The sequence below is a fragment of the Melanerpes formicivorus genome, unplaced genomic scaffold (assembly GCF_026170545.1).
Source record: "Melanerpes formicivorus ecotype bairdi unplaced genomic scaffold, bMelFor1.0.p_v2 SCAF_139, whole genome shotgun sequence".
NCBI lineage: Eukaryota > Metazoa > Chordata > Aves > Piciformes > Picidae > Melanerpes > Melanerpes formicivorus.
In genome coordinates, this window is record NW_027142491.1 from 921613 (window position 1) to 935298 (window position 13686).

The 13686-nt window shown below is 61.0% G+C and overlaps 1 protein-coding gene and 1 long non-coding RNA gene across 13 annotated transcripts in view; both read left to right on the forward strand.

The window, feature by feature from the left end:
* The window catches only part of ERLIN1 (ER lipid raft associated 1), a 36843-nt gene extending 30962 nt beyond the window's left edge, over positions 1 to 5881 (forward strand). Inside the window, exons 9-12 of the mRNA XM_068168495.1 lie at positions 1316 to 1407; positions 2971 to 3060; positions 4292 to 4371; positions 5393 to 5881. Of these exons, the coding sequence (XP_068024596.1) occupies positions 1316 to 1407; positions 2971 to 3060; positions 4292 to 4371; positions 5393 to 5611 (481 nt within the window). The 3' untranslated portion in view covers positions 5612 to 5881. The remainder of the gene's footprint in view (positions 1 to 1315; positions 1408 to 2970; positions 3061 to 4291; positions 4372 to 5392) is intronic.
* A 2446-nt stretch (positions 5882 to 8327) lies between these two features.
* Positions 8328 to 12214, forward strand: LOC137456836 (uncharacterized). 12 transcript variants are annotated; one of them, XR_010991121.1, is made up of 6 exons: positions 8328 to 9347; positions 9444 to 9869; positions 10478 to 10993; positions 11042 to 11419; positions 11938 to 12029; positions 12078 to 12214. It is a non-coding gene; the product is annotated as an uncharacterized lncRNA (long non-coding RNA). The 12 variants fall into 12 exon arrangements; XR_010991116.1 differs by lacking the exons at positions 11938 to 12029; positions 12078 to 12214 and adding exons at positions 11420 to 11659; positions 11706 to 11847 and having other exon boundaries at positions 11042 to 11371; XR_010991119.1 differs by lacking the exons at positions 11938 to 12029; positions 12078 to 12214 and adding an exon at positions 11420 to 11699 and having other exon boundaries at positions 9444 to 9679; positions 9728 to 9869; positions 11042 to 11371.
* The last annotated feature ends 1472 nt before the right edge of the window (positions 12215 to 13686 follow it).

The following is a 13686-nucleotide window of genomic DNA, read 5'->3' on the forward strand; positions in this document are numbered from 1 at the left end:
TGTGCTTGGGGGAGACTCATGGAGTCACAGACCTGCCAGGGCTGGGAGGGACCCCAAGGCTCAGGCAGCCCCAACCCCCTGCCATGGGCAGGGACACCTCACACCACAGCAGGTTGCTCACAGCCACCTCCAGCCTGGCTGCAAACACCTCCAGGCAGGAGGCTTCCACCACCTCCCTGGGCAGCCTGGGCCAGGCTCTCACCACCCCCCTGGCCAACAACTTCTTCCTCACAGCCAAGCTCCAGCTCCCCACTTCTCCTTTTGCTCCATCCCCCCCACTCCTATCCCTCCCTCACACCCCAGAGCAGAGGGGCAGGATCCTCTCCCTCCACCTCTGGCAATGGGCACTGGCAGCTGAGCTGCCCTTGGCCTTCTGGGCTGCCAGTGCCCATTGCTGGCTCCCTCTCCCAGGCCTGATTCCTGCCCCCCTCAGAGGTGTCCCAGACCCCTCTCCCTCCCTCACCCCCTCCAAAGTCCCTCCCCAGCTTGCTTGCAGCCCCCTGCAGAGCCTGGAAGGCCACCAGAAGGGCTCCTGGGAGCCTTCTCCTCTCCAGCCTGCACAAGCCCAACTCTCTCAGGCTGTCTGCAGAGCAGAGCAGCTCCAGCCCTCTGCTCCTCCTCCTGGCCCTGCTCTGGACACCAGTGTCCTAGAGAGAACCTGCAGAGGACTTGTAGGCTGAAACTGGGGCTCAGGGCTCTTGGTGCCTCCATAAGCTTCCCTCCAGCAAACTGAGAGAACTGCAGGGGGTTTTAGTCTGATACATCCCCATGGAGCTGTCCTGTCCAAGCCCTTTTCCAAAGCAGGGCCAGTGGCACAGCTGCAGCAGGTCCCTGGGAGCTATGTCCATGTGAGCTGGGGAAGCTCCACCACTGGCACAGGGCTGGGCTCCTTCCTCAGGGCTGGCCCAGACTGTCTGTGCTGCAGCTTGGAGCTCTCATTGTGTCCCTCCAAGAAGGGCCTGGCCCCAGGCTCTCCAGCAGCCATTGGGGCTGGGCAGGATGCTGTTTTGTCCCTGCTTCACCTCCTCATCTCCATGCAAGCAAACCCAGCTCCTGCAGCCTCTCCTTGTATGCCCTGGCTCCCACCCCACATCTGCAGTAGCCCTTCACTGGACTGCTCTTCCTAAGGGCCTCAAACTGTGGGCAGCATCTGGACGTGGCCTCACTAGTGCCAAGCAGAGGGGGATTAATCCCTTCCTTTGACCTCTTGCCTGGGCTTAGGCTCACACAGCTGGAGACAGAACTCCTCCTCATGGCTGTGAGGACCTCCTGCACCCAGCTCAGTTCCCTTCTGACCATGTTTCTCCCCCTGCAGGGAAGCTGAGAAGACCAAGCTGCTGATTGCAGCCCAGAAGCAGAAGGTGGTAGAGAAGGAGGCAGAGACAGACAGGAAGAAAGCCCTCATTGGTATGTGCCCAGGTGGGAGTCCTCCGGGGGGGAGTGGCTCAGGCTGAAGCTCCATTCCTCACCCACCAGTCAGCTGGAGCAGAAGGTTGTCTGCCCTTGTCTGCCCTCACTGACAGCTCCCACGAGTGGGCACGGCCAGGCTGGACCAAGAGCCACCTAGAAAACAGCAGTGTCTGCTGCTCTGGCTGTGTCCCACCAGGCTCCCCACAGCAGCAGAGCAGCAGGCTCCTCTGCCCTGCAGCAAGGTCCTATTGCCAGCAGCAGGCTCCTCTGGCCTGCAGCAGGGTCCCATTGCCAGCAGCAGGCTCCTCTGGCCTGCAACGGGGTCCTATTGCCAGCAGCAGGCTCCTCTGGCCTGCAACGGGGTCCTATTGCCAGCAGCAGGCTCCTCTGGCCTGCAGCAGGGTCCCATTGCCAGCAGCAGGCTCCTCTGGCCTGCAACGGGGTCCTATTGCCAGCAGCAGGCTCCTCTGGCCTGCAGCAGGGTCCCATTGCCAGCAGCAGGCTCCTCTGGCCTGCAGCAGGGTCCTATTGCTAGCAGCACCCTCCCCTGCCCCTCGGCACCCTCCCCCGCCCCGCAGCACCCTCCCCTGCCCCTCAGCACCCTCCCCTGCCCCGCTGCATCCTCCCCTGCCCCTCAGCACCCTCCCCTGCCCCGCGGCACCCTCCCCTGCCCCGCGGCACCCTCCCCTGCCCCGCGGCACCCTCCCCTGCCCCGCTGCACCCTCCCCTGCCCCGCGGCACCCTCCCCTGCCCCGCGGCACCCTCCCCTGCCCCACACCAGGCTCCCCTGCCCCGCAGCATCCTCCCCTGCCCCACACCAGGCTCTCCTGCCCCTCAGCATCCTTCCCTGCCCCGCTGCATCCTCCCCTGCCCCACACCAGGCTCTCCTGCCCCTCAGCATCCTTCCCTGCCCCGCTGCATCCTCCCCTGCCCCACACCAGGCTCTCCTGCCCCTCAGCATCCTTCCCTGCCCCGCAGCATCCTCCCCTGCCCCACACCAGGCTCTCCTGCCCCTCAGCACCCTCCCCTGCCCCTCAGCACCCTCCCCTGCCCCTCAGCACCCTCCCCTGCCCCGCTGCACCCTCCCCTGCCCCTCAGCACCCTCCCCTGCCCCGCGGCACCCTCCCCTGCCCCTCAGCACCCTCCCCTGCCCCGCGGCACCCTCCCCTGCCCCACACCAGGCTCCCCTGCCCCGCAGCATCCTCCCCTGCCCCACACCAGGCTCTCCTGCCCCTCAGCATCCTTCCCTGCCCCGCTGCATCCTCCCCTGCCCCGCAGCAGCAGAAGCACCCCCAGCTGTGCCAGAATCGCTGCTGGGGCTCACAGCTAAGTGTCCATGTGCCAGGAGCCTCCGGCTCGTGCAGGGGGTGCCAGTGGCAGCTGTGCCAGCATCAGCACCCTGCCCTCTTTGTGTCCCTGGCACTGCAGGCTGGCACTGAGGCTATCCAAGCAGCAGAGAGCGAGCTCCCTGTGTGGCAGTGTGGAGGCGGGGGTGGGGGCTGGTAGCTGTGCTCTGAGGAGCTGAGCTCTGAGGAGCTGAGCTGAGCTGTGTGCCTGCAGAGGCAGAGAAGGCTGCCCAGGTGGCCAGGATCCACTACCAGCAGAAGATCATGGAGAAGGAGACGGAGAAGCGCATCTCGGAGATCGAAGGTGACTGCTGCTGGGCTCAGCCTCCAGCTGGGGGTGCTGCCAGCTGCAGGAGCCTCAGACCTGGGCTTGTAGGCATCACCAGACTGCAGGGGGCATAAAGGGGGTGGCAGGCTGAGAGCTGGCTGCAGGCAAACCTCATGGAGCTCAGGAAGGCCAAGTGCAGGCTCCTGCATCTGGGCAGGAACAGCAGCAGGCCCCAGGACAGGTTAGGAGCTGCCCTGCTGGACAGGCACTGGGTGGCATTCCTCCTCTCTGCAGGCACCTCTGCAAGGAGCCAGCAGTGCTGAGGGACCTTGCCAGGCTGGACAAATGGGCAGAGGCCAACAGGATGGCACTGAACAAGTCCAAGTGCCAGGGGCTGCACTTTGGCCACAGCAACCCCAGGCAGTGCTACAGGCTGGGGGCAGAGTGGCTGAGAGCAGCCAGGCAGAGAGGGAGCTGGGGGTGGTGGTGGAGAGCAGCTGAACAGGAGGCAGCAGTGTGCCCAGGGGGCCAAGAAGGCCAAGGGCATCCTGGCCTGCAGCAGGCAGAGTGTGGCCAGCAGGAGCAGGGAAGTCCTTGTGCCCTGTGCTCAGCACTGCTCAGGCCACACCTGCAGTCCTGTGTCCAGCTCTGGGCTCCTCAGGTCAGGAAAGAGGTTGAGCTGCTGGAAGGTGTCCAGAGAAGGGCAAGAAAGCTGGGGAGGGGTCTGGGGCACAGCCCTGTGAGGAGAGGCTGAGGGAGCTGGGGTTGCTTAGCCTGGAGAAGAGGAGGCTCAGGGGAGACCTTCTTGCTCTCTCCAACTCCCTGCAGGGAGGTTGGAGCCAGGTGGGGGTTGGGCTCTGCTCCCAGGCACCCAGCACCAGAACAAGAGGACACAGTCTCAAGCTGTGCCAGGGGAGGTTCAGGCTGGAGGCGAAGAAGAAATTCTTCCCAGGCAGAGAGATTGGCCCTGGGGATGTGCTGCCCAGGGAGGTGGTGGAGTCCCCATCCCTGGAGGTGTTTAGGAAGAGCCTGGATGAGGCCCTTGGTGCCATGGTTGAGTTGATCAGATGGTGCTGGGGGAGAGGTTGGACTGGATGACCTCCAAGGTCCTTTCCAACCTGGTTCATTCTGGGATTCAGTGCCAGCCAAGCTGTGCCATGGTCACACTGTGCCAGCTTACCCTCAGGGGGCAAAGGCTCAGGGGTGGTGTGATGGAGACAGTCACTTGTTAACACTTGTTGCTATATCCCCCTTGCTGTGGTGTCAGATGCTGCCTTCCTGGCAAGAGAGAAAGCAAAAGCTGATGCTCAGTACTACACTGCTCAGAAGCTGGCTGATTCCAACAAGGTGAGCACTTGAAAGCTGGTCAGAAGGGGACCTGCTTACCCTGTTCCTCTGTCCAGTAGATGAGGGTCAGGTGTGCAAACACTTGGCTTGAACAGCACACATCCCAGGGAGCAGCTGCCTGAGGTGAAATCTAATGGTGTGCTGCCACCCAAGAGAGCTGGAGAGGCTGAGAGCTGGCTGCAGGCAAACCTCAAGGAGCTCAGGAAGGCCAAGTGCAGGCTCCTGCATCTGGGCAGGAACAGCAGCAGGCCCCAGGACAGGTTAGGAGCTGCCCTGCTGCAGAGCAGCTGCATGGAGCAAGACCTTGGAGTGCTGGTGGGCAGCAAGGACTGCAGGGGACAGCAATGTGCCCTGGGGGCCAAGAGAGCCAATGGGGGCCTGGGGGGCAGCAAGCAAAGGGTGGCCAGCAGGGCTGGGGAGGTTCTGCTCCCCCTCTGCTCTGCCCTGCTCAGACCACAGCTGCAATCCTGTGCCCAGTGCTGGGCTCCCCAGGTGCAGAGAGACAGAGAGCTGCTGGGGAGAGCCCAAGGGAGAGCCAGGAGGAGGAGTTGGGGACCTGAGCATCTGCCCTGTGGAGAGAGGCTGAGAGCCCTGGGGCTGCTGAGGCTGGAGAGGAGAAGGCTGAGAGGGATCTGCTCAATGTCTGTCAAGAGCTGAGGGCTGGGGGGCAAGGGGAGGGGGCCAAGCTCTTGTGGGTGGTGCACAGCCAGGAGCCAAGGAGCAGTGGATGCAAAGTGGACCAGAGAAGGTTTCAGCTCAAGGGGAGGAGGAGAAACTTCTTTGGGGTGAGGCTGCTGGAGGCCTGGAGCAGGCTGCCCAGAGAGGTTGTGGAGTCTCCTGCTCTGGAGAGCTTCCAACCCCTCCTGGATGCCTTCCTGTGCAGCCTGCCCTGGGTGCCCTGCTCTGGCAGGGGGCTGGGCTGGATGCTCTCTGGAGGTCCCTTCCAGCCTCTGATGTCCTGTGATAGTGTGTGGGGCCTGGCAGGTTGCCTTTGACAGTGCCTGGTGTGTCTCTCCTGCAGCTGAAGCTCACCCCTGAGTACCTGGAGCTGATGAAGTACCAAGCCATAGCTGCCAACAGCAAGCTCTACTTCGGCGACCGCATCCCCAGCGTCTTTCTGGACTCCTGTGCCTTCCAGCAAGCCAACCTGAGGCCTGCCCCAGAAACCAGCTTGCCCTCCCAGGAGGCCCTGAAGACCTCTGGAGAGAGCCACCTCAGAGCAGAGGAAAGCAGAGGCTGACAGAGGCAGGAAGGCTGGCAGTGCAGCTCGGCAGCCAGCCCGGCTGAGGATGGGGATGCTGCCCTGTGCTGTGGGCACCGGCACCGTCTGCCCGGACGCCTGCCCTGGAGGTGGCAGCTGGGGGCAGCTCCTTTGTGTCCTGCCAGCAACAGGCTGCAAGTGGCTCTGCCTCTCCCATTCCTCCCCCTGCTCAATTGGTGCTTCCAAAGGAGGGATTATCCTGTACTAACCTAACCTTATACTGGAATATTAAAAGACAGACACCAGGAAGCCTTCTGCAGTAGGTGCAGTTCTTTAGCAAGCATTGAGTAAGAGGCAGCTTGGAGTCCTTCTCCTTCCCCCAGGCTCCTGGCTGAGGCTGAGCCAAGAGCTTTCCTTTGTCCTGCCAGTGAAGCTTGCTTTGCTTTGTGGACTTCAAGGCAGGTTTCTACCTTCACTCCTCTCTCCAAGGGCTCTGCTGGAGCGGGCTCTCTTGGCCAGCCAGGCTGCGTCCTGGCGAGGAGTTGGTTGGTGTGAAATAGGCTGAGTGGGAACTGCATAGCCATAATCTTCTTTCCTGTAGGCAGTGGCATTTGGGGAATGACTCAGAACAAGCCATCTCTGACAGGCTTCTGCAGCTCCAAGCAAAAAGCCTCCTGCCTGGTCGCCTGTGACAGCCTGGAGGATGGTCCAGCGGGGTGGCTGGGGCTCACCTCGCACCCCCAACCCTGGAGCACCTCCGAGCAGCTGGCTGGAAACAGCTGGGACACCTCTGCTCAGATCCCAGCCTCCCTGGAGGTCTTTTCACCAGGGGAAGGAGGCTGCACTTCCACTGCTCTGGCTGGCAGAAGAGAAGAATGAAGGGACTCCCCTGCTGCACAGCAGCTCAGCCCTTCGACACCGCGGCCGCGAAGCAGGTGAGGCACCGCTGCTGCCCGCGGCAAAACCCACTGCTCCAAGAGGAACTGGGACCTGCCTCCTCTGGCCTTCACCAGCCATGGTTGGGAGCCTGTGGTTGGTCCTGGCCTGGGTGTGTGCAGGGCTCTTGGCTGGAGCAGTTCTGTTCTCCTGCCCTGTCTTGTGCTGTCTCCAGCCCCTGCTTCCCAGGTGCCACTGCAGGGTGAGGGAAGGAGATGTGCTTGAGGGAGGATCACATCTGCTGTGTGGTCTGCTTGCCACTTGTCCCCTGTCCTGCCTGGGCTGCTGAGGACAATGCTTGATTCTAGCACCTGGTTCTGGGGGCAGAGTGGCTGAGAGCAGCCAGGCAGAGAGGGACCTGGGGGTGCTGGTGGAGAGCAGCTGAACAGGAGGCAGCAGTGTGCCCAGGGGGCCAAGAAGGCCAAGGGCATCCTGGCCTGCAGCAGGCAGAGTGTGGCCAGCAGGAGCAGGGAAGTCCTTGTGCCCTGTGCTCAGCACTGCTGAGGCCACACCTGGAGTCCTGTGTCCAGTTCTGGGCTCCTCAGGTCAGGAAAGAGGTTGAGCTGCTGGAAGGTGTCCAGAGAAGGGCAAGAAAGCTGGGGAGGGGTCTGGGGCACAGCCCTGTGAGGAGAGGCTGAGGGAGCTGGGGTTGCTTAGCCTGGAGAAGAGGAGGCTCAGGGGAGACCTTCTTGCTCTCTCCAACTCCCTGCAGGGAGGTTGGAGCCAGGTGGGGGTTGGGCTCTGCTCCCAGGCACCCAGCACCAGAACAAGAGGACACAGTCTCAAGCTGTGCCAGGGGGGGTTTAGGCTGGAGGTGAGGAGAAAGTTCTTCCCAGAGAGAGAGAGATTGGCCCTGGGGATGTGCTGCCCAGGGAGGTGGTGGAGTCCCCATCCCTGGAGGTGTTCAGGAGGGGATTGGATGTGGCACTTGGAGCCTTGGGTTAGCTGTCAGGAGGTGTTGGCTGTTAGGTCATAGGTTGGAGCTGATGAGCTCTGAGGTCTCTTCCAAGCTGATTGATTCTGTGGTTCTAGTGTTGTGCAGCAGGCTCAGAGGATGATGGCTGGGCAAGAAACTGGCAAGAGCCTGAGCAAGGCAACTGTTCCATAGCTGGCAGCAGAGCAGCATTGCTGGCCCCTGGACCCACCACAAGCTCAGAGATGGCCTCTGCTCTGCCAGCCTGAGTAGCTGTGTGTCCAGCCTGCCTTCCTGTGCCCTTGGGTCCCCCAGCTGCACTCATTGGGGCTGACCTTGAGATCTTCTGTCCCTGCCACCATCTGCAGCCTCATGACAAGCAATGGCCTCTACATTACCTCTGCCAGTGGGTTCCTCAAGTGAGCTGGGTGGCCTTCAGGCGTTCCAGTGCTGTTCTCCTGTGTGGCTGAACTCAGGGTGGCAGCCTCTCTCCTCAAGGAAGCTGCAGCCCAGGAGGTTGCAGCTCAGCAGGAGGAGGAACTTCTTGCCTGGGAGGTTCCCAGAGGCCTGGAGCAGGCTGCCCAGAGAGGTTGTGGAGTCTCCTGCTCTGGAGCCTTTGCAGCCCTGTCTGGATGTGTTCCTGTGGGACCTGTGCTGGATTCTCTGCTCCTGCTCTGGCAGGGCTTGGGCTGGAAGCTCTCTGGAGGTCCCTTCCAACCCCTCACATCCTCTGAGCCTGTGGTCCTGTGAAGGGAGGTTACTCACTGAGGAGCAGAGGAGGGCACTGCTCTCACCAGCAGAGGTTACTCACTGAGGAGCAGAGGAGGGCACTGCTCTCACCAGCAGAGGTTACTCACTGAGGAGCAGAGGAGGGCACTGCTCTCACCAGCAGAGGTTACTCACTGAGGAGCAGAGGAGGGCACTGCTCTCACCAGCAGAGGTTGCTCACAGTGAGGAGCAGAGGAGGGCACTGCTCTCACCAGCAGAGGTTACTCACAGTGAGGAGCAGAGGAGGGCACTGCTCTCACCAGCAGAGGTTGCTCACAGTGAGGAGCAGAGGAGGGCACTGCTCTCACCAGCAGAGGTTACTCACTGAGGAGCAGAGGAGGGCACTGCTGTCACCAGCAGAGGTTACTCACACTGAGGAGCAGAGGAGGGCACTGCTCTCACCAGCAGAGGTTACTCACACTGAGGAGCAGAGGAGGGCACTGCTCTCACCAGCAGAGGTTACTCACACTGAGGAGCAGAGGAGGGCACTGCTCTCACCAGCAGAGGTTACTCACTGAGGAGCAGAGGAGGGCACTGCTCTCACCAGCAGAGGTTGCTCACAGTGAGGAGCAGAGGAGGGCACTGCTCTCACCAGCAGAGGTTACTCACTGAGGAGCAGAGGAGGGCACTGCTCTCACCAGCAGAGGTTACTCACTGAGGAGCAGAGGAGGGCACTGCTCTCACCAGCAGAGGTTACTCACTGAGGAGCAGAGGAGGGCACTGCTGTCACCAGCAGAGGTTACTCACTGAGGAGCAGAGGAGGGCACTGCTCTCACCAGCAGAGGTTACTCACTGAGGAGCAGAGGAGGGCACTGCTCTCACCAGCAGAGGTTACTCACTGAGGAGCAGAGGAGGGCACTGCTCTCACCAGCAGAGGTTGCTCACAGTGAGGAGCAGAGGAGGGCACTGCTCTCACCAGCAGAGGTTGCTCACAGTGAGGAGCAGAGGAGGGCACTGCTCTCACCAGCAGAGGTTACTCACTGAGGAGCAGAGGAGGGCACTGCTCTCACCAGCAGAGGTTGCTCACAGTGAGGAGCAGAGGAGGGCACTGCTCTCACCAGCAGAGGTTACTCACTGAGGAGCAGAGGAGGGCACTGCTGTCACCAGCAGAGGTTACTCACTGAGGAGCAGAGGAGGGCACTGCTGTCACCAGCAGAGGTTGCTCACAGTGAGGAGCAGAGGAGGGCACTGCTGTCACCAGCAGAGGTTGCTCACAGTGAGGAGCAGAGGAGGGCACTGCTCTCACCAGCAGAGGTTGCTCACACTGAGGAGCAGAGGAGGGCACTGCTCTCACCAGCAGAGGTTGCTCACAGTGAGGAGCAGAGGAGGGCACTGCTCTCACCAGCAGAGGTTACTCACTGAGGAGCAGAGGAGGGCACTGCTCTCACCAGCAGAGGTTACTCACACTGAGGAGCAGAGGAGGGCACTGCTCTCACCAGCAGAGGTTACTCACTGAGGAGCAGAGGAGGGCACTGCTGTCACCAGCAGAGGTTACTCACACTGAGGAGCAGAGGAGGGCACTGCTCTCACCAGCAGAGGTTGCTCACACTGAGGAGCAGAGGAGGGCACTGCTGTCACCAGCAGAGGTTACTCACTGAGGAGCAGAGGAGGGCACTGCTCTCACCAGCAGAGGTTACTCACAGTGAGGAGCAGAGGAGGGCACTGCTCTCACCAGCAGAGGTTACTCACTGAGGAGCAGAGGAGGGCACTGCTCTCACCAGCAGAGGTTACTCACTGAGGAGCAGAGGAGGGCACTGCTCTCACCAGCAGAGGTTACTCACTGAGGAGCAGAGGAGGGCACTGCTCTCACCAGCAGAGGTTACTCACTGAGGAGCAGAGGAGGGCACTGCTCTCACCAGCAGAGGTTACTCACTGAGGAGCAGAGGAGGGCACTGCTCTCACCAGCAGAGGTTGCTCACAGTGAGGAGCAGAGGAGGGCACTGCTCTCACCAGCAGAGGTTGCTCACACTGAGGAGCAGAGGAGGGCACTGCTCTCACCAGCAGAGGTTGCTCACTGAGGAGCAGAGGAGGGCACTGCTCTCACCAGCAGAGGTTACTCACTGAGGAGCAGAGGAGGGCACTGCTCTCACCAGCAGAGGTTGCTCACAGTGAGGAGCAGAGGAGGGCACTGCTCTCACCAGCAGAGGTTGCTCACACTGAGGAGCAGAGGAGGGCACTGCTCTCACCAGCAGAGGTTGCTCACAGTGAGGAGCAGAGGAGGGCACTGCTGTCACCAGCAGAGGTTACTCACTGAGGAGCAGAGGAGGGCACTGCTCTCACCAGCAGAGGTTACTCACACTGAGGAGCAGAGGAGGGCACTGCTCTCACCAGCAGAGGTTACTCACTGAGGAGCAGAGGAGGGCACTGCTCTCACCAGCAGAGGTTACTCACTGAGGAGCAGAGGAGGGCACTGCTCTCACCAGCAGAGGTTACTCACTGAGGAGCAGAGGAGGGCACTGCTCTCACCAGCAGAGGTTGCTCACACTGAGGAGCAGAGGAGGGCACTGCTGTCACCAGCAGAGGTTACTCACTGAGGAGCAGAGGAGGGCACTGCTCTCACCAGCAGAGGTTACTCACACTGAGGAGCAGAGGAGGGCACTGCTCTCACCAGCAGAGGTTACTCACTGAGGAGCAGAGGAGGGCACTGCTCTCACCAGCAGAGGTTGCTCACAGTGAGGAGCAGAGGAGGGCACTGCTCTCACCAGCAGAGGTTGCTCACAGTGAGGAGCAGAGGAGGGCACTGCTCTCACCAGCAGAGGTTACTCACTGAGGAGCAGAGGAGGGCACTGCTGTCACCAGCAGAGGTTGCTCACAGTGAGGAGCAGAGGAGGGCACTGCTCTCACCAGCAGAGGTTGCTCACACTGAGGAGCAGAGGAGGGCACTGCTCTCACCAGCAGAGGTTGCTCACAGTGAGGAGCAGAGGAGGGCACTGCTCTCACCAGCAGAGGTTACTCACACTGAGGAGCAGAGGAGGGCACTGCTCTCACCAGCAGAGGTTACTCACTGAGGAGCAGAGGAGGGCACTGCTCTCACCAGCAGAGGTTACTCACAGTGAGGAGCAGAGGAGGGCACTGCTCTCACCAGCAGAGGTTACTCACTGAGGAGCAGAGGAGGGCACTGCTCTCACCAGCAGAGGTTACTCACTGAGGAGCAGAGGAGGGCACTGCTGTCACCAGCAGAGGTTGCTCACAGTGAGGAGCAGAGGAGGGCACTGCTGTCACCAGCAGAGGTTGCTCACACTGAGGAGCAGAGGAGGGCACTGCTCTCACCAGCAGAGGTTGCTCACAGTGAGGAGCAGAGGAGGGCACTGCTCTCACCAGCAGAGGTTACTCACACTGAGGAGCAGAGGAGGGCACTGCTCTCACCAGCAGAGGTTACTCACACTGAGGAGCAGAGGAGGGCACTGCTCTCACCAGCAGAGGTTACTCACACTGAGGAGCAGAGGAGGGCACTGCTCTCACCAGCAGAGGTTACTCACTGAGGAGCAGAGGAGGGCACTGCTGTCACCAGCAGAGGTTACTCACACTGAGGAGCAGAGGAGGGCACTGCTCTCACCAGCAGAGGTTACTCACTGAGGAGCAGAGGAGGGCACTGCTCTCACCAGCAGAGGTTACTCACTGAGGAGCAGAGGAGGGCACTGCTCTCACCAGCAGAGGTTACTCACTGAGGAGCAGAGGAGGGCACTGCTCTCACCAGCAGAGGTTACTCACTGAGGAGCAGAGGAGGGCACTGCTGTCACCAGCAGAGGTTACTCACTGAGGAGCAGAGGAGGGCACTGCTCTCACCAGCAGAGGTTACTCACTGAGGAGCAGAGGAGGGCACTGCTGTCACCAGCAGAGGTTGCTCACAGTGAGGAGCAGAGGAGGGCACTGCTGTCACCAGCAGAGGTTACTCACTGAGGAGCAGAGGAGGGCACTGCTCTCACCAGCAGAGGTTGCTCACAGTGAGGAGCAGAGGAGGGCACTGCTCTCACCAGCAGAGGTTACTCACTGAGGAGCAGAGGAGGGCACTGCTCTCACCAGCAGAGGTTGCTCACAGTGAGGAGCAGAGGAGGGCACTGCTCTCACCAGCAGAGGTTGCTCACAGTGAGGAGCAGAGGAGGGCACTGCTCTCACCAGCAGAGGTTACTCACTGAGGAGCAGAGGAGGGCACTGCTGTCACCAGCAGAGGTTGCTCACAGTGAGGAGCAGAGGAGGGCACTGCTCTCACCAGCAGAGGTTACTCACTGAGGAGCAGAGGAGGGCACTGCTCTCACCAGCAGAGGTTACTCACTGAGGAGCAGAGGAGGGCACTGCTGTCACCAGCAGAGGTTGCTCACTGAGGAGCAGAGGAGGGCACTGCTCTCACCAGCAGAGGTTACTCACACTGAGGAGCAGAGGAGGGCACTGCTCTCACCAGCAGAGGTTACTCACTGAGGAGCAGAGGAGGGCACTGCTGTCACCAGCAGAGGTTACTCACAGTGAGGAGCAGAGGAGGGCACTGCTCTCACCAGCAGAGGTTACTCACTGAGGAGCAGAGGAGGGCACTGCTCTCACCAGCAGAGGTTACTCACTGAGGAGCAGAGGAGGGCACTGCTGTCACCAGCAGAGGTTGCTCACACTGAGGAGCAGAGGAGGGCACTGCTCTCACCAGCAGAGGTTACTCACACTGAGGAGCAGAGGAGGGCACTGCTCTCACCAGCAGAGGTTACTCACACTGAGGAGCAGAGGAGGGCACTGCTCTCACCAGCAGAGGTTACTCACTGAGGAGCAGAGGAGGGCACTGCTCTCACCAGCAGAGGTTGCTCACAGTGAGGAGCAGAGGAGGGCACTGCTCTCACCAGCAGAGGTTACTCACACTGAGGAGCAGAGGAGGGCACTGCTGTCACCAGCAGAGGTTACTCACTGAGGAGCAGAGGAGGGCACTGCTCTCACCAGCAGAGGTTACTCACACTGAGGAGCAGAGGAGGGCACTGCTCTCACCAGCAGAGGTTACTCACTGAGGAGCAGAGGAGGGCACTGCTCTCACCAGCAGAGGTTACTCACAGTGAGGAGCAGAGGAGGGCACTGCTGTCACCAGCAGAGGTTACTCACACTGAGGAGCAGAGGAGGGCACTGCTCTCACCAGCAGAGGTTGCTCACAGTGAGGAGCAGAGGAGGGCACTGCTCTCACCAGCAGAGGTTACTCACTGAGGAGCAGAGGAGGGCACTGCTCTCACCAGCAGAGGTTACTCACTGAGGAGCAGAGGAGGGCACTGCTCTCACCAGCAGAGGTTACTCACTGAGGAGCAGAGGAGGGCACTGCTCTCACCAGCAGAGGTTACTCACTGAGGAGCAGAGGAGGGCACTGCTCTCACCAGCAGAGGTTACTCACTGAGGAGCAGAGGAGGGCACTGCTCTCACCAGCAGAGGTTACTCACTGAGGAGCAGAGGAGGGCACTGCTCTCACCAGCAGAGGTTACTCACTGAGGAGCAGAGGAGGGCACTGCTCTCACCAGCAGAGGTTACTCACTGAGGA